At 37.6% G+C, this 26,011-nt stretch overlaps 1 protein-coding gene across 2 annotated transcripts in view; it reads left to right on the top strand.

The window, feature by feature from the left end:
- Nucleotides 1–26,011, top strand: part of LCLAT1 (lysocardiolipin acyltransferase 1) — a 192,765-nt gene that overhangs the window by 61,242 nt on the left and 105,512 nt on the right. For both annotated transcript variants that reach the window (XM_060026879.1, XM_060026878.1), the window contains exon 3: nt 13,798–13,996. In XM_060026879.1, the coding sequence (XP_059882862.1) occupies nt 13,798–13,996 (199 nt within the window). The remainder of the gene's footprint in view (nt 1–13,797; nt 13,997–26,011) is intronic.

The raw sequence follows: 26,011 nt of genomic DNA, 5'->3' as shown, positions 1-26,011 counted from the left end.
TGTTGCTGCGTGCAGGTTTTCTCTGGTTGTGGCAAGCGGGGGCTACTCTTCATCGTGGTGTGCGGGCTTCTCATTGCGGTGGCTTCTCTTGTTGCGGAGCACGAGCCTTAGGCACATGGGCTTCAGTAGTTGTGGCACACAGGCTCAGTAGTTGTGGTTCACAGGCTCTAGAATGCAGGCTCAGTAGTTGTGGCACACGGGCTTAGTTGCTCTGCAGCCTGTGGGATCTTGCCAGACCAGGGCTTGAACCCGTGTCCCCTGCATTGGCAGGAGGATTCTTAACCACTGCACCACCAGGGAAGCCCTATTCTATTTTATTTTGTATTTCTCATGCTGCTTCTTTTTTTTGGTCTTATTTATTTATTTAATATACATGTATCTATTCTTTTTCAAATTCTTTTCCCATTTAGGTTATTACAGAATATTGAGCAGAGTTCCCTGTGCTATACAGTAGGTCCTTGTTGGTTATCTCTTTTAAATATAATGTATGTATATGTCAATCCCAAACTCCCAGTTTATCCTCTCCCCCCCACTCCTTCCCCTTTGGTAACCATAAGTTTGTGAGTGTGTTTCTGGATAAGTGCATTTGTATCTTTTTTTTTTTTTTAAGATTCCGCATACAAGCAATATCATATGATATTTGTCTTTCTCTGTCTGACTTACTTCACTTAGTATGATAATCTCCAGGTCTATCCATGTTGTTGCAAATGGCATTATTTCATTCTTTTTAATGGCAGAGTAATATTCCATTGTATGTATGTACCACATCTTTATCCATTAATCGGTCAACGGACATTAGGTTGCTTCCATGTCTTGCCTATCATAAACAGTGCTGCAATGAACATTGGGGTGCATGTATGCTTTTGAACCATAGTTTTATCCAGATATATGCCCAGGAGTGGGATTGCTGGATCATATGGTAGTTCTGTTTTTAGTTTTCTAAGGACGCTCCATACTGTTTTCCATAGTGGCTCTACCAATTTACATTCCCGCTAACAGTGTAGGAGGCTTCCATTTTCTCCACACCCTCTCCATCATTTATTGTTTGTAGACTTTTTGATGATGGCCATTCTGATCGGTGTGATGTGATATCTCATTGTAGTTTTGATTTGCATTTCTCTAATAATTAGCAATGTTGAGCATCTTTTCATGTGCCTCTTGGCCTGTGTTTCCTTACTGATTTTCTGTCTGGATGATCTGTTCATTGTTAAAAGTGGGGTGTTAGAGTCCCCCACTATTATTGTGTTACTGTCGATTTCTCCTTTTATGACTGTTAGCGTTTGCCTTATATATTGAGGTGCTCCTATGTTGGGTGCATATATACTTGTAATTGTTATTTCTTCTCGGATTGATCCCTTCATCATTATGTAGTGTCCTTCTTTGTCTCTTGTAACAGTCTTTATTTTAAAGTCTTTTTGTCTGATACGAGTATTGCTACTCCAGCTTTCTTTTGATTTCCATTTGCATGGAATACCTTCTTCCATCCCCTCTCTTTCAGTCTGTATGTGTCCCTAGATCTGAAGTGGGTCTCTTGTAGACAGCAAATATACAGGTCTTGTTTTTGTATCCATTCAGCCTTTGTCTTTTAGTTGGAGCATTTAACCCATTTACATTTAAGGTAATTATCTATATGTATGTTCCTGTTACCATTTTCTTTATTGTTTTGGGTTTGTCTTTGTAGGTCTGTTTCTTCTCTTGTGTTTCTTGCCTAGAGATGTTCCTTTAGCATTTGTTGTAAAGCTGGTTTGGTGGTGCTTATTAATTCTCTTAGCTTTTGCTTGTCTGTAAAGCTTTTGATTTCTCTGTTGAATATGAATGCGATCCTTGCTGGGTAGAGTAATCTTGTTTGTAGGTTTTTCCCTTTCGTCACTTTAAACATATCCTGCCACTCCCTTCTGGCCTGCATAGTTTCTGCTGAAAAATCACCTGATAACCTTATGGGGATTCCCTTGTATGTTATTTGTTGCTTTTCCCTTGTTTAATATTTTTTAATATTTTTATTTTTTTTCTTTGTATTTAATTTTTTTCTTTGTATTTAATTTTTGACAGTCTTTTGGTTGAGGTATTTAATCCATTTAAGTTTAAGGTAATTATCAATATGTATGTTCTTACTGCAATGTTGTTTTTTGTTTTTGTAGGTTTTTTTTCATCCCTTCCTCTTTTGTTCTCTTCTCTTAGGCTTTTATGACTAATCTTAGTGTTGTGTTTGGATTCCTTTTTCTTTTTTGTGTGCGTATCTATTGTAGATTTTTGGTGTGTGTTTACCACGAGGTTTTGAATAGCACTCTGTATATAAAAAGCATTGTTTTAATTTGCTGGTCTTTTCATTTCAAATGCATTTTCAATAGCCTGTATTTGTACTGTCATCTTCTCATGATTGCTGGGTTTGATATCATATTTGTGTGTGGATGGTTTCCTACCTTTACTTCATGTTTGCCTTTACCGTTGAGGTTTTCCACTCGTAATCTTCTTGTTTTTAGTTGTGGCTTTTTCTTTTCCAGCTAGAGAGGTTCCTTCAGCATTTGTTGCAAAGGTGGTCTGGTGTTGCTGAATTCTCTTAGCTTTTGTTTGTCTGTAAAGCTTTTGATTTCTGTTGCATCTGATTGAGAGCCTTGTTGGGTAGAGTATTCTTGGTTGTAGGTTCTTCCCATTCATCACTTAAAATATTGTATATCATGTCACTCCCTTCTGACCTGCAGAGTTTCTGCTGAAAAATCAGCTGATAACCTTACAGGGTTCCCTTGTATGTTACTTGTTGCTTTTCTCTTGTTGCTTTTTTTTTTTTCGGTACACGGGCCTCTCACTGCTGCAGCCTCTCCCGTTGGGGAGCACAGGCTCCGGACGTGCAGGCCCAGCGGCCATGGCTCATGGGCCCAGCCGCTCTGTGGCATGTGGGATCCTCCTGGACCGGGGCATGAACCTGCGTCCCCTGCATCGGCAGGCGGACTCTCAACCACTGCGCCACCAGGGAAGCCCCTCTTGTTGCTTTTTATATTTTTTGTCTTTAATTTTTGTCAGTGTGATTACTATGTGTTCCTCCTTGGGCTTATCTTTGTGCTTCCTGGACTCGGGTGACTGTTTCTTTTCCCAAGTTAGGGAAGTTTTCAGCTATTATCTATTCAAATATTTTCTCAGGCCCTTTCTCTCTCTCTTCTCCTTCTGGGATCCCTATAATGCGAATGTTGGTGCATTTAATATTGTCCCAGAGGCCTTTTAGACTGTTCTCGTGTGTCCTCATTTCTTTTTATTCCTTTTCCTTTATTCTGTTCCACGGCATTGATTTCCACCATTCTGTCTTCCAGCTCATTTATCTGTTATTCTGCCTCATTTATCCTGCTATTGATTCTTTGTAGCTTTTTTTTTTTGCTGTACGCAGGCCTCTCACTGTTGTGGCCTGTCCTGTTGCGGAGCACAGGCTCCGGACACGCAGGCTCAGGGGCCATGGCTCACGGACCCAGCCACTCCGCGGCATGTGGGATCTTCCCGGACCGGGGCACGAACCTGTGTGCCCTGCATTGGCAGGCAGACTCTCAACCACTGCGCCACTAGGGAAGCCCCTTTGTAGTGTATTTTTTATTTCAGTTATTGTTCATCTGTGTGTTTATTCTTTATTTCTCCTAGGTCTTTGTTAAATATTTTTTGCATCGTCTAGATCTGTGCCTCCATTCTTTTTCTGAGATCTTGGATCATCTTTACTATCATTGCTCTGAATTCTTTTCAGGTAGATTGCCTATCTCCACTTCACTTTGTTTTTCTTCTGGGATTTTATCTTGTTCCTTCATCTGGGACATATTCCTCTCTCATCCCATTTTGTCTAACTTTCTGTGATTGCAGTTTCCATTCTTGCTTCTACTGTCTGGCCCCTGGTGGATGATGCTGTCTGAGAGGCTTATGCAGGTTTCCGGGTGGGATTGACTGGTTCCTGCACACTGGTGGGTGGAGCTGTGTCTTGTCCTTCTGGTGGGCAGGTCTGTGTCAGGGGGTGTGTTTATCTGGCAGCTGTGTGCTCAGGAAGACTTTAACTAGCCTGTCTCCTGATGGGTGGGGCTGCATCTCCACACCCCCCCCCACCCTTGTTTGTTTGGCTTAAGGTATCCTATCACTGGAGCCTACAGGCTGTTGGTAGGGCCAGGTCTTGGTCATAAAATGGTGGCCTCCAGGAGGGCTCACGTCAATGAGTACTCCCCAGAACTATCGCCACCAGTGTTTTTGTACCCGAGGTGAGCCACAGTGTGTCCCTTCCTTTGCAGGAGAACCTCTAATACCAGCAGGTAGGTCTGGCCCAGGCTCTTATGGGGTCACTGCTTTTTTCCCTGGGTCCTGGTGCACACGAGACCTTGTGTGAGCCCTCCAAGAGTGGAATTTCTGTTTGCCCCAGCCCTGTGGAATCCCTCCTTTCAAACCCTGCTGGCCTTCAAAGCTGGATTCTCTGGGGCCTCCTTCTCCTTTTGCCAGACCCACAGGCTGGGGAGCCTGATGTGGGGCTCAGAATTTTCACTCCTGTGAGAGAACTTCTGTGGTATAATTATTTTCCAATTTGTGGGTTGCCCACCCAGCAGGTATGGGATTTGATTTTATCGTGTTTCCGCCCGTTCTACTGTCTCGTCGCTCCTTTGTCTTTAGATGTAGGATATCTTTTTTGGTAGGTTCGAGTGTTTTTTTTTGGTTGATGATTGTTCAGCAGTTAGTTGTGGTTTTGGTGTTTTTGTAAGAAGAAGTGCACTCATGTTCTTGTACTTCGCTGTCTTGTCTCCACCTCCTCCATTTATTTTATAAAATGATAAAAATTAAGATTCAGATAACAGACTTTTTAAAACTTGTGACATTGATGTGATCAAGTCACCCCAGTAACCACAGAATTTAGGAATGATGTGATTTTGTCTGTGGGCTGGGTTGAAAACGTGTGAGGTAAAAGTGCATACAAAATGTATAGTAAATTCTTGGAACAGCTAGATATTTGCTACGAGGTCTGTGCATACTGCTCTGAGCACATGTCCCTCTGACCCTGAGAGCTGGTTACTCCTTATAGGTTTCCAGTCTATACTTCTCCCTTCTCTGGCACTGAACTGGTTTCAGCCCTTTGTTGTTGCTTAAGAGCAGTGCCTTCTCCAAAAATGAAGCGTTGTGCAAGCAGCCTCCTTTACCTTGAATGGGTCATATTTCCTGAGAGTGTTCTGTTCCTTCTTTTCCCTGAGCAACACCTGGAACTTAATTTTACTGGGTTTATTGACCTGTCTTGGTGGAGGTGGTGAGTATAATACCTGAAAAGGAGAAGAAGGAGGGAATACTCTTCCTTCACTTGTCGAAGGGTCTTCTCTACCTGTTTCTTTTGAATGGGTTGTCTTTTTCCCCTCAGGCAGACTGCCATTGTTGTGTTTGTAGAGAGGAAAGTATCAATGCTGATGCTATAGACCCCTCAGGTGGAGGTTGATAGGGAAAGATTTCCAGAAACAGTGGTTGGTGGGGGAGTACCTACCTTGATAGAGTAGACGTTTCTCAAAAGTTCCCTGTAAATTGAATTTTAATAAATTGTTTACAGTGCACTCTCCTTCTCATATTTTAAAAAGAAATCCTGTGATGAATAATTTTACAGATTATATTCCTCCCTTGTTACAAGGTTAATTAAAAATATTTTATTCAGGCATATCTTTTATGAAATGTGATATTGTTAAACTAAAAGTAGTCTCCTCCTCCTTCGCATTTTCTTTTCTCTATTTGTACTTAAAGCTGACTTTTGTACAGGCACAAACTAAAGGGATTGTAACCTACTGGTAGATAAATACCTGTGGAAAGGTATGGCGTATTTAATTCAGATATAAGGAGAAGAATTAGGAGGTTTTGTTAAAAGGAAAAATCAAACTAAAAACCGAAGGGTAATGATGATCATAGCTATTGACCACTTACGTGGCAGATGTTATGCTAAGTGCTTTAATAAGACAGCTGCATTTTAGGTGCCACCATTATCCCCATTTTACAGAAGAGGAAATGGAAGTTTTGAGAAATTTAATAATTTGCCCAAGTTCACATGCATAAGCAAATTATTTAAACAGAGTTGAGATTAAACCCAGTTTGTCTGCTGCCATTAGAGCTTTAGGTGATAAGAAAACCTTCAAGTGTTGGTCAGAGTCACCTGGTACCTTAACCATTCCAGGTGGTAAGAAACTCATTGGCGCCTCATGATTGTTTCTAAAGAAGAAGGTTTGGAGTTCTTTTCAAGCCAGGGAATACCTGACTTTGGGGGGGGTGGGAATCTGAGAAACCAACAACTTGTAATAAAATCAGTTTCATTAGTGAGATGATTCGCTTGCAGTGGAAGAGGAAAGTTGGCAAGAAATAGAAAGCCTTCTCTTTTTCTAGAGAAACCAAAGACATAGGTTGCTGAAATACCTGGAACAAGGAGCATATTAGTAAATACTCATTGGATGAGTGGACAAACATAAAGAAGTTTCAGGGTCAAACTATCTCAAACTTTAGTATCAAGAATTGTGCAGTATTCTCTCCTCTATTTGTTGAAAGAAAAATTTTTATATATATATATATATGTTTATATTTTTATAAATGTTATAAAATCATGCCTTTAGGGATTACGTAATGTATCCTTAGTGTGTCACAGTCCACCTAGAGTAATTTTACTACGTATAAAATGTAAGAGCCTTGTAACAGTGTGGTGCATTTATTCTCACATTCTTTGTGCTGTTATTGTCATATTGCATCCACTTACACAGTAAACTCTGTAGAACAGTGTTTTATTTAAATATCATCCATTTACAGTGTTTTTTGTTTTTTGGCTGTGTTGGGTCTTCAGTGCTACACGTGGGCTTTCTCTAGTTGTGGCAAGCTGGGGCTACCTTTCGTTGTGGTGCGTGGGCTTCTCACTCTGGTGGCTTCCCTTGTTGCAGAGCACAGGCTCTAGGCGTACAGGTTTCAGTAGTTGTGACGTGTGGGCCCAGTAGTTACGGAGTGCAGGCTCAGTAGTTGTGGCACACGGGCTTAGCTGCTCTGCAGCATGTGGGATCTTCCTGGAGCAGGGATCGACCCCATGTTCCCTGCATTGGCAGGAGGATTCTTAACCACTGTGCCACCAGGGAAGTCCCACAGTGTTCTTTATTCTTCCTGTATGGTACAGTTTCTATCTAGTGACATTTCCCATCAGCCTGAAGAACTTTCTTAAGCTTTTCTTGTAGTGAGGGCTCCTGTAGAGGGATTCTGTTTTTATTTAATTAAAAGTTTAAGTTTGCCTCTATTTTTGAAGGCTAATGTTGCTGGCATTTCTGGGATGACTCCCCCTGCGGGGCTCCCCACCCCCCACTTTGAAGTTCCCTGTCTTATGTTCCTCTTGAAGTTCTCCATTGTTTTTGATAAAAAGTTAGCTATCATACGTGTTGTTGCTTCCCTTTATGTAATGTGTCATTTTCCTCTGGCTGCTTTAAAGATTTCTCTGTTTTTTAGCAGTTTGATTATGATATGCTTAGGTATAGTTTTCTTTATTTTGCCATGTTCCATTGGACGTCTTAGATCTGTAGCTTTGTTTTTGTCCAGATTGGGAAATTTGGGGCCATTATTTCTTTACATATTTTTTTCTGCCCCGTTTACTCTCTTTTAGCCTTTTGTGTCCACAATTATATGTATGTTAGATTGCTTAGATTGTTACACAGGTCACCAGGTTCACTGTGACCCTCTATTTTGCCATCTCTAATCTGTGTTTTGTTTACACAGTGGATTTTGATTTAAAATACTGTAAAGTTCTAGAACTTACATTGGGTTCTTTTATTGGTTTCACTACTTTCTTGAGATTCCTCAAGTTGTAATTATACTGACTATATTTTCCTGTAAGTCAGCTGGGTAGTTAAGTGTGGTGCCACTTACTGTTAGAGCCCTCATCCTCTTTCTATTTTTCCTGTAGGAAATACTTTGCATTGAATATTTGCATAATTCCTACATTATTAGTATATATCCTCCTTATCTTTCAGGCAAAATTTCTTTCTCTTACTAGAAGGATGTTTTGTGTTGTAACTTGTGTTTATTGAAAAAGTAGCAGCAGGATCCCTGTACACTCATTTATTTATTATTAATTTATTAACTCTTAAGTGTCGACCATCCTAGCATATGACCTCTGTCCTTGTGGAGATAGATAATAGTTCTCTACCTAAACTGTCTTTCTAGTTGTAGATTTACACAACTTGACTAGTTTCTTTTCTGGCTTTCATTTGACTGAAAGACTACTTCCTTTGTTAGAGGACAGAAGTTGACTTTCCAGGCCATGACTTTTTAGAGTTCGATTTTTAAATCAGCTTTAAAGATATGAAGCCCAGTGTTTTGTTGCAGCCATCAAACATATGATTTAATGTAAAATATTCATTTTGTGGTATTGTTTCAATCACCATTACTCATTTATTTATAAAGCATTTCTCCATGAAATATTTATATTAAGTGAAATAAGCGTATTGTTCAGTTACATAAAATTAACCATCACTAGGAGCTATTTCTAATAAGTCATCTACAAACTGTTATATAATGCTATTTATAGTCATTATAAAATCAGAGACATTTTGTTTTGAAAGTTATAAATTTTCAAGTCATTTACATAACTTTAAGGTTTTTATTTCATCATCTGTACAATAAGGGGTAGATGATCTTTTGAGATCCATTCCAGAGTCAGCAATGTGTATCTGATTCTAAAGCAAACATTTAGAGGTAAATTATTTTTTTTATAATAACAGTCATATGTTGCTGCTACACTTCGTTTTCTTTAATGTGATAAATTTTCCACAGTGTATGACTTTTTGATTATAAATTACATGTTTTTGGCTGAATCTCTCCACCAAAACCGTAAGAGTTTTGAGTATTTTCTTAAGTTACTACATTGGTAGAAATCATTGCAATTGTTATGCTTTCCAGGGTCTAAATCAATCTAATTTCTTTGGAAAGCCAATATAAGCAGACTGCTTATTCGTACAGGTATTAGAAACAGAATTTTGGTTTCACTGTTGGCCTTCCCACTTTCTAGTCATTTGATCTTGGCTAAACTACTTAGCTTCTCTAAACTTCTCTTCCTTCATCTGTTTGAAAATAAATAAATAAATAAAGGAGTTCTAATACTGCCTACCACAGAGTTATTGTGATGACTAGATGAGATAATGAACACAGCCTTTCCAAAGTAAGCAGTAAATGTTTGCTACTATAAAAGTTTTAGGGGGTAGGCTAAACTACATTATCAAAGAAAGTTCAAAACATAGTGGCTGGAAAAAGGCAGAACTTTATTCACCCTCAAGTCCAGGTTGACAGGTTAGCTTTGTTCCCTGATGTCACTCAGGGACTCCGATTCCTTCCACCCAGCCTGGCATAATATCCTCTTCTATATGGTCAAGACTGTTCACTACCCCTTCTTTCCCCCACTCAGCAGGAAGTGGGGAGGGAAGGAAGTCCAGAGCAAGTGCTTTCCCTTTAGACCAGTGAATTACAAGTTGTACATAATCTCTCTTGCTCACCCCATTGGTGAGAACAGCTTAAAGCTGTAACAGAATCTGGGAACTGTAGTCTTTTTTTCTGACGGCCATGTACACAATTAAAATCTATTACTCTGGAAGAAATGGACAAATTAACTGGACAAATTCTGCCATAGCTGCTCCTACTACTGTTACTACTAGTACCACTACTGTTACAGCAGAATTATGTCATATATCTATTTACCTTCTACAGCTTCACTTACGTGTACTAGGGTGGATATGGGGAGAGTGGAGAGATGAGACTGAATGTTTGAAATGTGAGTGGTCCGGTGCTGAATATGATTCTTGTGTTTAAAACAATATGCAAACCAATAATTTCATCTGATGGTCAGTTGGAGAAATCTGGTCCAACATTTAGAAAAAACAGGCTGAGCTTGTCTTACTGATGTGTGCTGGTCTCTTGTAGGTACTTTCCTATGAGATATTCAAGGGTAATTTCAGCTATTCCTGACTTTGGCTTCTTACCTGTCTTCAGAGCTTATCATATAGGCAAGATTCAACCACCACTGTAGTGTTAAATTGGTGTATATTTGCAAAAACTTCTGTTACTCAACTTTTTAACTCACTGGCTTACTCACCAGTAGTGGCATATCGAGCAGAGAGTCATTCAGTTAGAAAGTTATAGAAGTTGAATCCCTTGTAGCGAGGTTATAGAAAGTTGATGTTCTAGTTTTGAGAAAGTGAACACCTCTGTTAAAAGAAATGGAGGAAAAACTGTCAGGGTGTCTTTTATATCTTTTATTTCATACCTTCATAAGGTGCTAATGGAGTTTTTATTTTGAAGCAAATAGTACAGCAGATCATTTTTTTATTCAGAAGGAATTTAGCTTTCTCTCCCCATAGGTGTACTTTATTTTAAGCAATCCCAACCAGTTAAAAATCATTTTTCAGTAAAAATAAATTAGGGTAAATGCATTTAGACTAATTATTGCTTCACAAAAATGGTCACAAATGAACTTTTCTTTTGTAAGCTTCACCTGTTCCTTAAAATGATTTCATTGGCAAGATTTTTCTTATCTTACTATTTTTAACTCGCACATTTTCTGTTAAATGAGGTACCACAATAAAAATCATTTAGAATCTTAGAGTTAGATGAGACTTAGAGGTCACCTAGTCTAACTTACCTGTGTGTCTGAGAATCCTTTCCTGAAGTCTGCAAAGGACTTCTAGTCTGCAATTCAGTCTCCCTTGGAACATTTTTGTAATGAGGAGTACATATCCTTGTTCATTTAACTTTTGAATGGTTCTGTTCAGCATAATCAATAGTGTCAGGTCAAACTTTGCTTGTGCCCAGAGCAGTTTTTCCTTCTGAAAATTCTGAGTCTTTCCAACAGTGTTTGTTAGCTAATTACTGAGATTATTAGAACTGTCCTTTCACCATAAATCATGTCGTAGGAATCCAGCAGGCATTTTCTAACTCCCCATCTAGGACACATGTCTCTTCCACAGCTTGCTGATTCCATTCCCATCCTAGAACACAACAGGTGTTCAACAAACATAGATTACTGAATATAATTTCCGTCTAGACTGCTGCCCTTAAGAAAGGGGGTCTCAGTCTTTGATGAATGATTTGGGATTGATGAATGACTTGGGATTGCACGTCTTTAAATAGCTAAGGATTTGAGGAGCCGGGCCTAAGCTTAGTCTGAAAAGCCAAGGCAGACTTGGAGATGAGGAACGTCATAGATCTTTCTTACATCAGACTAAGTAAAGATCCACTGGAGTAATAAATAAGAACATGGGGCATGATGGCAAAACTGATTGTCTGTGATCATGAGGGGACCCATTCATCTTGGTTTTCATACACACTTGGAGGTAGTAAATAGTGGTATATAAAAGATCCTCAGAAATTACTTCTGTATTTCTAATTCTAGGCAAGATCTTTGACCAGTTAAGTAAAAGTCATGAGAATTATCACTCTTGGTTCAGTTTAAGACATAAAACATTATAAAGATTAGTTTCTTACTGCTAAAACTGTTATTTTCTGTACTAGAAACAAACAGAACAAATATGAGAAACATGAGAATAGTGTCTTTTTTTTTTTTAAACAGTTTTTGATCTGGAATATTTGAATTCTGGAGTTCTTTACAGGCATTACAACTTTATTTCTGTAGTGTATTTGTTATTCTGCTTTTGCAGGAGCTGTAAATAACGTTGACTGGGTATGTCTTATCTGGTATTAAAAATGATTAATGTGAACTAGAGATCTAGGCTGCCCAGAAGATTATATATAACTTTCAGGCACATTCTGATAGAGTGCTGGATGGCAGGGAGGAGAATACTTCATGATATGCTCCTCTACAGTCTAGGATTTTTTTTTTTGACATTCACTATAACGAAAGGCTAACGATTGTTTTGGGATTCATAGGAAACATGTATTAGAAATTACACGTGTAAGGTTAGAGTTGGTGTTTGTTTGGGAATTACAGGCTTAAGATTTTTAACTGTTTTCTATAGTACAACATACAATTAGTAGTCAGCTGCCTCTTTCTACCAGTTAAAGGAAGGGTTCCTTGCATTTCAGTTCTTTGCAAAATCTGAAAAGTATATCATATTTGGAATGCAGAGTGGGGTTGATCTAAACTAACCTTGGATGGTGACTTCAGACTTGTCATCTGGGCCAAGACATATAAATTCAGTGATTCACTTTGGTAGTTGACAGCCCTTTACACTTTAAGTGGAAAAATGGTTATTTCTTGCTGTGGGTCCAAGTCTAGAGGGCTCCTCCCTGATCCTCTCCCTCCTGAACTCTCTTCTACATTGGAACTTAAGTTCCCAGACTTTGGAGTGGGATGGGGGTGGATTATAACTATTTGAGTGGTTATGGACGCTTTTGAAAATTTGACGAAAACCGCAGGCATTTTGTAGCTACTTTAGCCCAAATGATCATGTTGTACATCTTAACCCTCTGACTGTGTAATACTGTGGACATAATAACAAACACATATCTAACTTGTTTTTAAAGCTAATATTCCTTTTAACTTGTTTTTTTCTTGGTCCTATTTGAGGTCCTATTGTTCTTTTGTATTATACTTTTTTAAAATATACTGGAAATTAATAAAACATAAAGGCACTTTAATAATTTTAAAGTGTAACTATCAGCCAAATCAAGAAGTAGGAAATGGTCAGCAAGCCCCCTAGCTTCCCAGTCGCAACACCTTCCTATTTAGTAGAAGTAGCTACTGTCCTGACTTGTAAGTTAGTTATTTCCTTGCTTTTCTTTTTAATTTTACCACTTGTATTTTTACCATCTGTATATTTATCCCTAGAATATCTTAGTTACTGTCTGTTTCAGAAAGATTTATATATGGACACTTAATGTATATATTCTTGTTTGTTTTTTTTCTCTCAACATTATGCTTGTACGTTGTCCATGTTGCTGTAGATATCCATAGTTCATTTGTTTTCATTGTTGTATCATATTCCATTGCATAACTGTACCACAGTTTCTTTGCTATACTTTGATCAAAGTTTTCATAATATTGCCAGAGAACTTTAGATTTTCTTGTCTTTTGTCTGCTGTGGACCAGTTTTCTCTCCATTAGTCAAATATTTATTAACTAGTAAATTAGTTACATGTAAATTATTCAAAAATTTAAATGGGCATTGAAATCAGTATTAATATGTTATTGTTCTTTCAAGAACTTCAGTCTGTAATTTATTTTCTTCTAAATATTTCATATACACTTTATGCCTGGCCATCAGAAAAGTTAATTGAGCAAATTTGGCAAATATTTGATCTTCTATGTGTCAAGCACTGTTGTAGGTACTGGGGCTGCAGCACTTTAGTAAATATACATTCTTTATATATTTAAAAAGTAAACAGATATGTGTATTTGTTTAAAACAAATCTTAGTACAGAAAGGTATAAAATGAAAAATTTGACTCTCTGTTCCCTCAGTCCTATGTTCAGTATTAAATTTCTTGACTATTCTTTTTATTAAAAAATTTAAAAATCTTATATGTGTATAACCTGAAAAAATTACACAGTGGAAACTTTTTGTATGCCTTTTGTACTTTTTCTTTTTGTCTTAATAACCCATCTTGAAGATTTCAATGAAAGTTAGCATTTTTAAATTAGGGAGCTGCCAGAAACTTAAATTAGTAGAACTGAAAATAGAAACAGTGCCTTCATGTTCTTCCAGATTAACTTTTCTTAATTTATTATAGAAGCAAGAATAACATGCTTTTGCCTTATTAGAAATCAGATTTATTTATAGGACATGATAAAATTTACCTATGGAAAATCATAACTTTAAATTGTTAAGTATCTGTATTGCTTTTTCTGTAGGCATTGCTGGAGACCATGTTTGGTGTAAAAGTGATTATAACAGGTGATGCGTTTGTTCCTGGAGAAAGAAGTGTCATTATCATGAATCATCGGACAAGAATGGACTGGATGTTCCTGTGGAATTGTCTGATGAGATACAGCTACCTCAGATTAGAGAAAATTTGCCTCAAAGCCACTCTCAAACGTGTTCCAGGATTTGGTAGGCTATTCACAAATTATTATAAGTTGTTCATTTATTTTATATGTGATGTACTCACTCTAAAACTACAGAATAACTTACTAAACTCCACTTAAGTATTAAAGCCTTTTCCACTTTTTTCCCTCCCTAGCCAAAAACAATCACCATTTTTTTTTTTTTTCCTTAGGGGATTGTAGATTATTTTAATCCTTTTTCGGAAACATCTTACGTTGAAAGAATAAACTATTCACAAGGAAGTAGATATGGTCCCAGAAGGACCAAAAATTTGAAGAATATGAATTAATAGTTCAGTAACTTTTTATTACATGTCATACTTGTGGTAATTTAGACCAGAAAGTGGTCTGTGCTGATAAGGTACTTGAAAGGAACTGATTCATTCACATTTTAATAAATAGTAATTGAATAACCATTGGTTCCAAGCGTTATACCAGGTGCCGGTGTTTTCTGAACTTACCTAATCCATCACTTTTTTTTTTTTAAAGGCTTTTCACTGTCCTTGTTTTATACTATAATATTAAAATTCCTAGAAATGTTTATTTTCCATAGTTAGGAAAGCAGCATGTTCACTGAGTGGTGGATAAGTAGGGATATGTCAACATTGCATGTTAAATCTTAATTGATCTCCACTCTGTAATATGAAGTAGGGGTGAGGAACAGACTAAAAATATATTCAGACCAGTTATTCACATACGAGTGGATGAAGCACCCACTATACTCCCTGACAGCCTCATCCATTAAATCTGTACTTCTTTGGTTTCCTATGTAATATTTCTTATTTGAATTCTTTGCTCTCTAAACCATGTGCCTATCAGTGTACTGAAATTGTGTAGGATTTGTGAGGGCAAAGGGCAGGCATTGTCCTTAGGATAGACGAGTAAGAAGTACTGCATGTTTGTGTTTTAGTTGCCTTCATGCTAATAGTTTTATCTTTCTCTTTGTCACTTGCACAGTATTGTGCTCTCAGGATAGTCAGATTCCTTAAATGGCAACTGACTTTCCCTAGAGCAAACATCCCCATAGAACCAGCAGGAAGCTGCAAGGCATTTTATGACCTAGAATTCATATAGCATCACATCTACAGTACATTATTAGTGGAAGCCATCACTGTCCTTAAGGAGTCTAGGGGAGGGAGCATAGACTTCACCTCTCAATGGCAGAAATGGCAAAGATATTATAGTATTTAAAAACTGCCACATTCCTAAAAAGACTGATCAAAAATGATAATGTCTTATGTATCATTCCTGATTCTACATAAAATAAAGTAACAGAATATTAAGAACATTATGTGAATGAGCTTGAAAATATACATGAAATCAACAAATTACAACTGACAAAATACGATAATAATGAAAACAAATGAAAAAATTAAAACAGCTTCGTGTCTAATAAAGAGATTGAATCCATAATTAAGAGCCTTCCTACAAAGGTTTTTGGAGGACAATGGCAGCTGCCTGATCTTCCTCATCTTTAAAAAAACAAAAAACATCCAATCAACAAGCAGAGGAAGTAAAACCACATATCACTCATCTCTTCAGCATGACCAGGAGACAAGGCATTTAGAAGGTTCTGGTATTTATTAAGTAGAGAAGTCTAAAAGAGTTCTTTCTACCCTCCCATCATTGCAAACCTGTGGGTTCTGAGAGTGGGTAGAGACTTAAGAGAGGCATGGAAAACTTAGAGGAAGCACAGACAAAAGCATCGCCAGAAAAATTAAAGTCCAACACTAAATGCCAAAATACTGAGCACAGGTCTGGACATAGTAGTTCACAGCACAAGGTATAAGGAAGTGATTAGAAAGACAGTGGGACCTGAAGATGCCTCAGAGAAGTATTGCTTCTGAGGGAGAATCAGATATATAGAGAAGGGCTAGCTTCCCTTAGAAGTGTGGTAGTGAAGGAAAACAAGGAAATTAAAAATCCTGCAGGAATAAAAAGAGAAGCAAGAAATAACAGTCTTTGCTTACCCCACCCCCAAAATTATACAGCAAAACCCAATAACCATAAAAGGTTTTTAAATTCATAAAAGAAACTTAAGTGGAGGACAGAACTGAAAAACCGAAAAGCCAAAAAATGTACACCATAACACTCCAAACTGAATGGATTATCATTAACTAAGCATTTGGGGATATTAAAAAAAAGATACTTTTGGGTGAGAAATACAATGAACAGTAATAGACAAGAAAACAAGGAGAAATATAAGTCAGTTGAATCCAAGGAAAAAAAAGAACAAAAAGGCAAAATCATGTCAGAAATGAAGAGCGAATTATGAAATATCCAAGAGGAAAATAATAGAGTAAAATGAAAAGAGCAATACAAGAAAACAGAAAATGACTCAACAGTGAAAAGCTGAAAGCATTTCCTCTAAGATGAAGAACAGGACAAGGATGTCTACTCTCAGCCACTTTTTTTTGTTGGCCATGCCATGCAGCTTGTGGGATCTTAGTTCCCTGGCCAGGGATTGAACCTTGGCCACAGCAGTGAAAGCGCCGAGTCCTAACCCCTGGACCACCATGGAATTCCCACACTCTTGCCACTTTTATTCAACATAGTCTTGGAAGTCCTAGCCACAGCAATCAGAGAAGAAAAAGAAATAAAAGAAATCCAGATTGGAAAAGAAGAAGTAAGACTGTTTGCAGAAGTAGTCACTGTTTGCAGATGAAATGGTCTATACATAGAGAATCCTAAAGATGCTACCAGAATCAATAGTGTCAAAATGACTATTCTACCCAAGGCAATCTACAGATTTAGTGCAATCCCTATTAAATTATCAATGGCATTTTCCACAGAACTAGAACAAAAAATTTTTAAAATTTGTATGGAAATACAAAAGACCTCGAATAGCCAAAACAATCCTGAGAAAGAAAAACAGAGATGGAGGAACCATGCTCCCTGACCCTAGACCATACTACAAAGCTCCAGTCATCAAAACAGTATGGTACTGGCACAAAAACAGATATATACATCAATGGAACAGGATGGAAAGCCCAGAAATAAACCCACACATACGTCTATGGTCAATTAATCTATGACAAAGGAGGCAAGACTGTACAATGAAGAAAAGTCAGTTTCTTCAATAAGTGGTGCTGGTAAAACTGGACAACTACATGTAAAAGAATGAAACTAGAACATTCTCTAATGCCAGACACAAAAATAAACTCAAAATGAGTCAAAGACCTAAATATAAGATGCGATACTATAAAACTCTTAGAGGAAAACATAGGAAGAACACGCTTTGACATAAAACACAGCAAGGTCTTTTTCAATCCATCTGCTAGGGTAATAGAAATAAAAACAAAAATAAACTAATGGGACCTAATTAAACTCAAAAGCTTTTTCACAGCAGAGGAAACCATAAATGAAACAAAAAGAAACCCCACAGAATGGGAGAAAATATTTGCAAACAATGCGACCGACAAGGGATTAATCTCCAAAATTTACAGGCAGCTCATGCAGCTCAATATTGATAAAACAGACAACCCAATCACAACATGGGCAGAAGACCTAAATAAATATTTCTCCAAAGAAGACATACACATGGCCAAAAGGCACATGAAAAGATGCCCAACATCACTAATTATTAGAGAAATGCAAATCAAAACTACAATAAGATATCACATCACACCGATCAGAATGGCCATCATCAAAAAGTCTACAAACAATAAATGATGGAGAGGCTGTGGAGAAAAGGGAATCCTCCTACACTGTTGGTGGGAATGTAAATTGGTACATCCACTATGGAGAAAACAGTAAAAATAGAACTGCCGTATCATCCAGCAATCCCACTCCTGGGCATATATCCAGAGAAAACCATAATCTGAAAAGATACAGGCACCTCAGTGTTCATAGTAGCCACGACATGGAAGCAACCTAAATGTCCATTGATAAAGAAGATGTGGTACATACATACAATGGAATATTACTCAGCCATAAAAAAGAATGAAATAATGCCATCTGCAGCAACATGGATGGACCTAGAGAGTATCATACTAAGTGAAGTAAGTCAGAGAAAGACAAATATCATATGTTATCATTTACGTGTGGAATCTTAAATTATACAAATGAAGTTATTTACAAACCAGACTTACAGATGTCGAAAACAAACTTAAGGTTAGCAAAGGGGAAACGTGGGGGATGGGGAGGGATAAATCAGGAGCTTGTGATTAACACACACAAACTACTATATATAAGATAGATAACCAACAAGGACCTACTGTATAGCACAGAGAACTATACTCAATATTTTATAATAACCTGTAAGGGAAAAGAATCTGAAAAAGAATGAACATATGTATATGTATAACTGAATCACTTTGCTGCACACTTGAACCTAGCATGACATTGCAAATCGACTATACTCCAACACAATTTTAAAAAACCAAAAGAAAATAGAGAATGAAAAGGAGAAAAAAAGAAAAAAAATTGTCAGAAAAAAAGTAGTTGAAATCGAACCTAGTTAGAGGAGTTCTAACATCTGTATAATTGGAGCCTCTAAAAAAGACAGTCAAAACAATGTAACTTAAATATTACAAGGGTGATATTTAAAAGTACGACCCAAGAAGAATCTTGTGTGTAAAAGACGACTGAATTCCCTGGGTGGCGCACTGGTTAAGAATCCACCTGCCAGTGCAGGGGACATGGGTTTGAGCCCTGGTCCAGGAAGATCCCACATGCTGAGGAGCAACCAAGCCCTTGCACCACAACTACTGAGCCTGCACTCTAGAGCCCGTGAGCCACAACTACTGAGCCTGCGCTCTAGAGCCCATAAGCCACAACTACTGAGCCCGCGCACCACAACTACTGAAGGCCACCCACCTAGAGCCCGTGCTTCGCTACAACCCACCGCAATGAGAAGCCCACACACCGCAATGAAGAGTAGCCCCCACTTGCTGCAACTAGAGAAAGCCTGTGCACAGCAACAAAGACCCAACACAGCCAAAAGTAAATAAATAAAAATAAATTTATTTTATAAATAAATAAAAGACAACTGGAGGACTTCCCTGGTAGCACACTGGTTAAGAATCTGCCTGCCACTGCAGGGGACGCATGTTCAATCCCTGGTCTGGGAAGATCCCACATGCCGTGGAGCAACTAAGCCTATGAGTCACAACTCCTGAAACTGCGTGCCAAAACTACTGAAGCCCACATGCCTAGAGCCCATGCTCCGCAACAAGAGAAGCCACTGCAATGAGAAGCCCGTGCACTGCAACAGAGTAGCCCCCACTCGCCGCAACTAGAGAAAGCCTGCGCTCATCAACAAAGACCCAACACAACCAAAAATAAATGAATAAATTATTTTAAAAAAAATAGTTCATAAAAAAAAAGAGATGACTGGAAAGGCAGTTCCAACATGAAGGTATGAGGAGCTCTGTAGACCCACTTCCCAGGAAAACTGGTGAAAATTCTGAAGTAACAGCCATTTAAAGTCTCCAGAAATGGTCCGAAGAACATACAGCAAATGAAGAAACATTTACTCAAGAAAATCTATACCAAGGCTCATCGAGAACAATGATAATCTGTGGTATTTGAAACAAGACACACTTGTTTCCTCCCACCTCCCTGTTCAGCCAGACAGAAACTCTGCTCCAGACTAGTGCAGCCAGGAACACAGGGCAACCCACAATCAGGAGGAATCTGACAACTCTGAGCATCTCCCTCAGGAGTGGAGGTTTTGAACCCCACATCTAGTAGCACCCCAACTTTTAACACCTGCACCTGAGAGATGAGCCTTCAAAACATCTAGCTTTGAAAGCCAGTGGAGACCCATAGGATATAGCAAACTGAGAAATAGTTTTTAAAGGGCCCCGCACACTTATGTGGCTATACTCCGGGACCCAGTGCAGAGGCAGCTGAATGAAAAGCCCCCAGTCTTTCTGTGAAGGACGGCTATTTGCTTATATTCCTTGCTGTGGTCGGAGGGGCAGGCTTCTCATTAAACACACATCTAAGGGAAGACTGTAATCTAGAAACCTTGGGGGTGGGGATATCACTCTCCCTCTGGCCCACGTCTGGTCACCAGTGTCTCCGAGAAAGGAGCTTGTATACTTGTCTGGCACTCTGACTTTTGTGGCTGTCACCCAGAAAACACATCCCTTGATAACCTGGCTCTTGTAGCCAGTGGGCTTGTGTTTGGGGGGAGGGGGGAGGTCAATGGGACAGTAGCAAATAAAGAAAGAATTCTTAGAGCCAACCATTACTCTAGAGCTTATATAGCATGGAGGGAGGAGACATAAAAGCCCATCTCCAAGTCTTCTCCTGAAAGAACTATATTTACATACTTTAAAAGAGGCTGCCTGAGGGTTTGACTTCCAATTGGCCTGAATCAAGGTGCTGAGATCCTCCCCCGACACTGGCATAGCCATCCTCAACTACTGGGAGCCACTAAAAATAAAGTAGGCTGCTCGGACAATCACAAAGGTTTAAAAGACAGCCAAGAACTAGAGCAGGGTTGAATGATAAGGTTCATCTCCTATAGGAGGACTCTCCTACAAGCCTGGGAGAGGTGGGTATTATATCTAATGCATAGAAACCAACACAGAGAGTCAAGGGAAATTAAGAAACACAGGAATATATTCCAAATTACAGAACAAGATAAAACTTTAGGGAAAGATGTTAATGAACTGGAGACAGGTAATTAACCTGGTGGTAAAGAGGTCAAAATTACAGTCCTAAAGATGCTCATTGGGCTCAGGAGAACAATGCATGAAAAGTTTAACAAAGAGATAGAAAATATAAGAAGTCACAGAGCTGAAGAATACAATAACTGAACTGAAAACAGAGGGTTTAACGGTTTAAGCAGTAGAAAAGGGTCAGTGAACTTGAAGACAGGGCAGTAGAACATAACCAATCAAAGCAGCAAACATAAAAACTGGAAGACATTGACGATAACTTAAGGGAATTATGGGACAACATCAAGTGGTCCTGCATTTACATTATAGAGGTCCCAGAAGAAGAGAAAAAGAAAGGGGCAGAAAACTTATTTGAAGACACAACGGCCAAAAGTACCTCAGCCTGGGGAAGGAAACAGATATCCAGATCCAGGAAGCCCAGAGAATTCCAAATAAGATGAACTTAAAGAGCCTCACACCAAGACACATAATTAACTCATTATTGACGGGGGATTTTTGCAAAAATTAATGCCTGTGGCCAGTGATTTCTATTTTGGTCAGCCAAAAATTAATTGTTATTTCACTAACACTTTGTGGGTTATTACATTCAATAGTTACACCTGACACACCTGTAAAATCTTCTAATTTTCATGAAATGTTGTCTTCAATCCACTCTTCTATAGAAGCAAAGGAGAATTCTCCAGCACTGAGTTTCATTTTCACTTTCTGTATCAGAATCAATCACTAAGGTTTTTTGTCTTTTTGTTGGTCTAATATTCACATTGTCTGAATCAGAACGATATTCTGAAGAACTGTCTTCTGAGACACTAGTATGTCACTCAGACAATCAGAGAAAGTATCTGCATAGAATTCACCGAAAAATTCTTCTTCACTCAGAATTTTGCGATACGTCATTTTTGAAAATTTTACGTTTATAATATACACAAGGTTGGAACAAAAACCTAACGGAGCAAAATGTGAATGATATTGACAATCACAAGTTGTATAATGAACCCTTGATCAATTTTAAGCTCTAACAACTTTGCACAGTGCTGTTAATTGTATCACTCTCTAAAAACATACTGATACGTCTCCTTTCAATAACATTCAGGTAACAAAAGATGTATTAATATGTCTCCAGTCAATAATGTGTTAAAGTGTCAAAATTTAAAGATATAAAGAGCATTTTCAAAGGAGCAAAAGGAAAACAACTTGTTACATACAATGGAACCCCATAAGATTATCAGCATATTTTTCAGAAGAACCTTTGCAGACCAGACGGGAGTAGCATGCTATATTCGAAGTGCTGAAAGAAAAAAACTGCCAGTCAAGAAAACTGTATCTGGCAAAGTTGTCCTTCAGAGTTGAAGGAGAGAGAGAGGTTTGTGGACAAGCAAAAGCTCAAGGAGTCCATCTCCTCTAGAATGGCCTTACAAAGAAATGTTAAAGGGACTTCTTTAAGCTGAAAAGAAAAGGTGCTAATTAGAACTGGGAAACACGAACGTATAAATATCCTTGGTAAATATAAATATATAGTAAAATTCAGAATAATGTTGTAAAGGTTGTGGGTTAATCACTTCTAAAGCTAGAATAAAGTTTAAAAGACAAAAGTATTAAAAATAACTATAGCTACAATAATTTTTAAGGGATACAGAAGATAAAAAGCTGTAAACTGTGACCTCAAAAACATAACATGGTGGGGGAGTAGTAAAAATGTACAGCCTTAGAATGTGTCTCAACTTAAGTTGTTATCAACTTAAAACAACTGTTATACATTATTTTATGTCTCATGGTAACCACAAAGGAAAAAACTGTAGCAGATGCACAAATGATAGAGAAAAAGGAATCTAAGCCCACCACTACAGAAAATCACAAAGGAAGAGAGCAAGAGAGGAAGAAAGGAACAAAGGAATTACAAAACAGCCACAAAACAATTAGCCAAATGGCAGTAAGTACATAGCTATCAATAATTACTTTAAATGTAAATGGATTAAATACTTCAATTGGAAGACAAAAGTGGCTGATGGATTAAACATAAACAAGACCTATCTTTATGGTGTCTATAAGAGACCTACCTCAGGTCTAAGGACACACACAGACTGAAAGTGAAGGGATGGAAAAAGATATTCCATGCAAATGGAAACCAAAAGAAAGCTGAGTTAGCTGTATTTCATATCAGACAAAATAGATTTTAAGACAAAGTCTGTGATAAAAGACAAAGAAGGTCATTATATAATGATGAAGGGGTCAATCCAACAAGAGTATATAACATATGTAAATATTTATGCACCTAATAAAGGAGCACCTAAATACATAAATGTTAACAAACCTAAAGGGAACAGCAATTCAGTAATAGTAGAGGACTTTAATATCCCATTTTCATCAATAGATGATTATCCAGACAGAAAATCAATAAGGAAACATTGGCCTTAAGTCCAGTTGGTCTGACATATAGTTTAATAAACATATATAGAACACTGTATCCCAAAGCAGCAAAATGCACATTCTTCTCAGGCTCACATGGAATATTCTCCAGGATAGATCATATGTTAGGCCTCAAAACAAGTTTTATTGCATTTAAGAAGGTTGAAATCATGTCAAGGAATCTTTTCTGATCACAATGTTATGAAACTAGAAATCAGTTACAAGAAAAAAAACTGGAAAACTCAAGTATGCGGAGGCTAAATAACATACTACTGAACAACCAGTGGGTCAAAGAAGAAATCGAAAGAGAAATCAGAAAATACCTTGAAACAGATGGAAATGGAAATACAACACACCAAAACTTATGAGATGCAGCGAAAGTAATTCTAAAAGGGGACTTCAATAAACAGCCTATCTTTATACATCAAGGAACTAGAAAAAGAAGACTAAATAAGGCTCAAAGTTAGAAGGAAGGAAATAAATGAAAGAGAAATTGAAAAGACAATAGGAAAGATCAGTGAAACTAAGTTGGTTTTTTGACGAGATAAAGGAAACTGACAAAGCTTTAGCTAGATTCACCAAGAAAAAAAGAGAGGACACAAATAAAGCGGAAATGAAAGGGTAGATGCATAACTGATACCACAGAAATATGAAGAATCATGGGAGATTGCTATGAACAATTATATGCCAGTAAATTGGACAACCTGAAAGAAATGGATAAATTCCTAGAAACATATGACCTAGGAATCATGAAGAAATAGAAAGTCTGAACAGACCCATTACTAGTAAGGAGATTGAATCAGTAATCATAAAACCCCCAACAAACAAAAGTCCAAAACCAGATGGCTTCAGTGGTGAATTGTACCCAGCATTTAAAGAACTAATACTAATCCTTCTCAATCTCTTCCCAAAAATAGAAGATGGGACTTCCCTGGTAATCCAGTGGTTAAGACTCTGTGTTTCCAATGCAGGGGGCACAGGTTCGATCCCTGGTCAGGGAACTAAGATCCCACATGCCATGCAGTACAGCCAAGAAAAGAAGAAGGAAACATAAAATAGAAGAGAAGGGAACACTTCGAAAGTCATTTTATGAGGCCAGCATTACCCCAATACCAAAACCAAACAAAGATGCCACAAGAAAATTAGAGGCCAATATCCCTGATGAACATAGATGTAAAAATCCTCAACAAAATGTTAGCAAACCAAATTCAGCAGTTCACTAAAAAGATAATACACTATGATCAAGTGGGATTTGTCCTAGGGATGCAAAAATTGTTCAACATCTGCAAGTCAATCAATGAGACATACTGCATTGATAAAAGGAAGGATAAAAATTATCTGATCATCTCCATAGATGCAACAACAACAAAGCATTTGACAAAACTTAACGTCCATTGATACTAAAACTTCCAGCAAGGTGGGTATGGAGGGAATGTATTTCAATATATTAAAGGCCATATATGAGAGGCCCACAGCTAACATCAGACTTAATGGTGATGGAAAGCTGAAAGCTTCTTTTCTAAGTTCAGGAATAAGACAAGGATGCCGATGCGCTCGACTCTTATTCAACATTATATTGGAAGTTCTAGCCAGAGCAATTAGGCAAAATTAGATAGATTACATACATAGCATCCAAATTGGAAAAAAAGAAGTAAAACCATCGCTATTTGCAAATGACGTGATATTATATATAGAAAGCTATGAAGACTCCAGCAAAAAACAGTTAGAACTAATAAATGAATTCAGTGAGGTTGCACAATACAAAATTAATATACAAAAATCTGTTGTGTTGCTATATACTAATAACAAACTAAACGGAAAGAGGAATTAAGAAAACAATCCCATTTACAATGGCACCAGAGAATAAAATAGGAATAAAGGAGGTGAAATACTTGTACCCTGAAAATTATACAGTATCAATGAAAGAAGCTGAAGTAGACAAATAAGATATTTGTGCTCATATCTGAAAGGAAAGATATTCTGTGTTCATGGATTGGAAGAATTAGTATTGTTTAAAAGTCCATACTGTCCAAAGCAATCTATAGATCCAGTGCTATCCCTATCAAAATTCCAATGGCATTTTTTGATAGAAATAGAACAAACAGCCCTAAAATTTGTATGAAACCACAAAAACTCAGAATACCCAAAGCAGTCTGGAGAAAGAAGAACAAAGCTAGAGATATAATGCTCCCTGATTTCAGACTAGTTACAAAACTGTAGTAATCAGAACAGTATGGCATTGGCATAAAAACAGACACATAGATCAGTACAAAAGAATACAGAGCCCAGAAATAAACCCACACATATATGGTCAATTAATTTATGACAAAAGAGCCAAGAGTATATAATAAAGAAGGGATAGTCTTTTCAATAAATGGTGTTTGTTGTGAAAACTGGACTACTATATTGCACTGTACACAAAAATTAACTCAAAATGGATTAATGACCTGAACATAAGACCTGAAACCTTAAAAATCCTAGAAGAAAAAATAGGTGGCAAGCTTCTTGACATTGGTCCTGGTGATGACTTTTTTTGGATTTGGTACCAAAAGCAAAGGAAACAAAAGCAAAGATAAAGTGGTACTGTATCAAACTGAAAATCTTCTGCACAACAGAGGAAACCATCAACAAGATGAAAAGGCAACCTATGGAATGGGAGAAAATATTTGCAAATCATATATTTGACAAAGGGTTAATATCCAAAATATATGAAGAACTCATATAACTCAACAGCAAAATAACAATCTAATTAAAAAATGAGCAGAGGAGATCAATGGACATTTTTCCAAAGGTGACATACAAATGGCCAACAGGTGCATGAAAAGGTGCTCAACAGCACTAATCATCAGGAAAATGCAAATCAAAACTATGAGATACCACATCACACCTGTTAGAATGGCTACTGTCAAAAAGCTGAGCAATAACAACTGTTGGTGAGGCTATAGAGAAAAGGGAACGCTTGTGCATTGTTGGTAGGAATGTACATT

The sequence above is a fragment of the Delphinus delphis genome, chromosome 12, assembly GCF_949987515.2.
Source record: "Delphinus delphis chromosome 12, mDelDel1.2, whole genome shotgun sequence".
NCBI classification, from domain to species: domain Eukaryota; kingdom Metazoa; phylum Chordata; class Mammalia; order Artiodactyla; family Delphinidae; genus Delphinus; species Delphinus delphis.
Note: the sequence above shows the minus strand (reverse complement) of the source record. Positions and strands in the feature narration are given on the sequence as shown.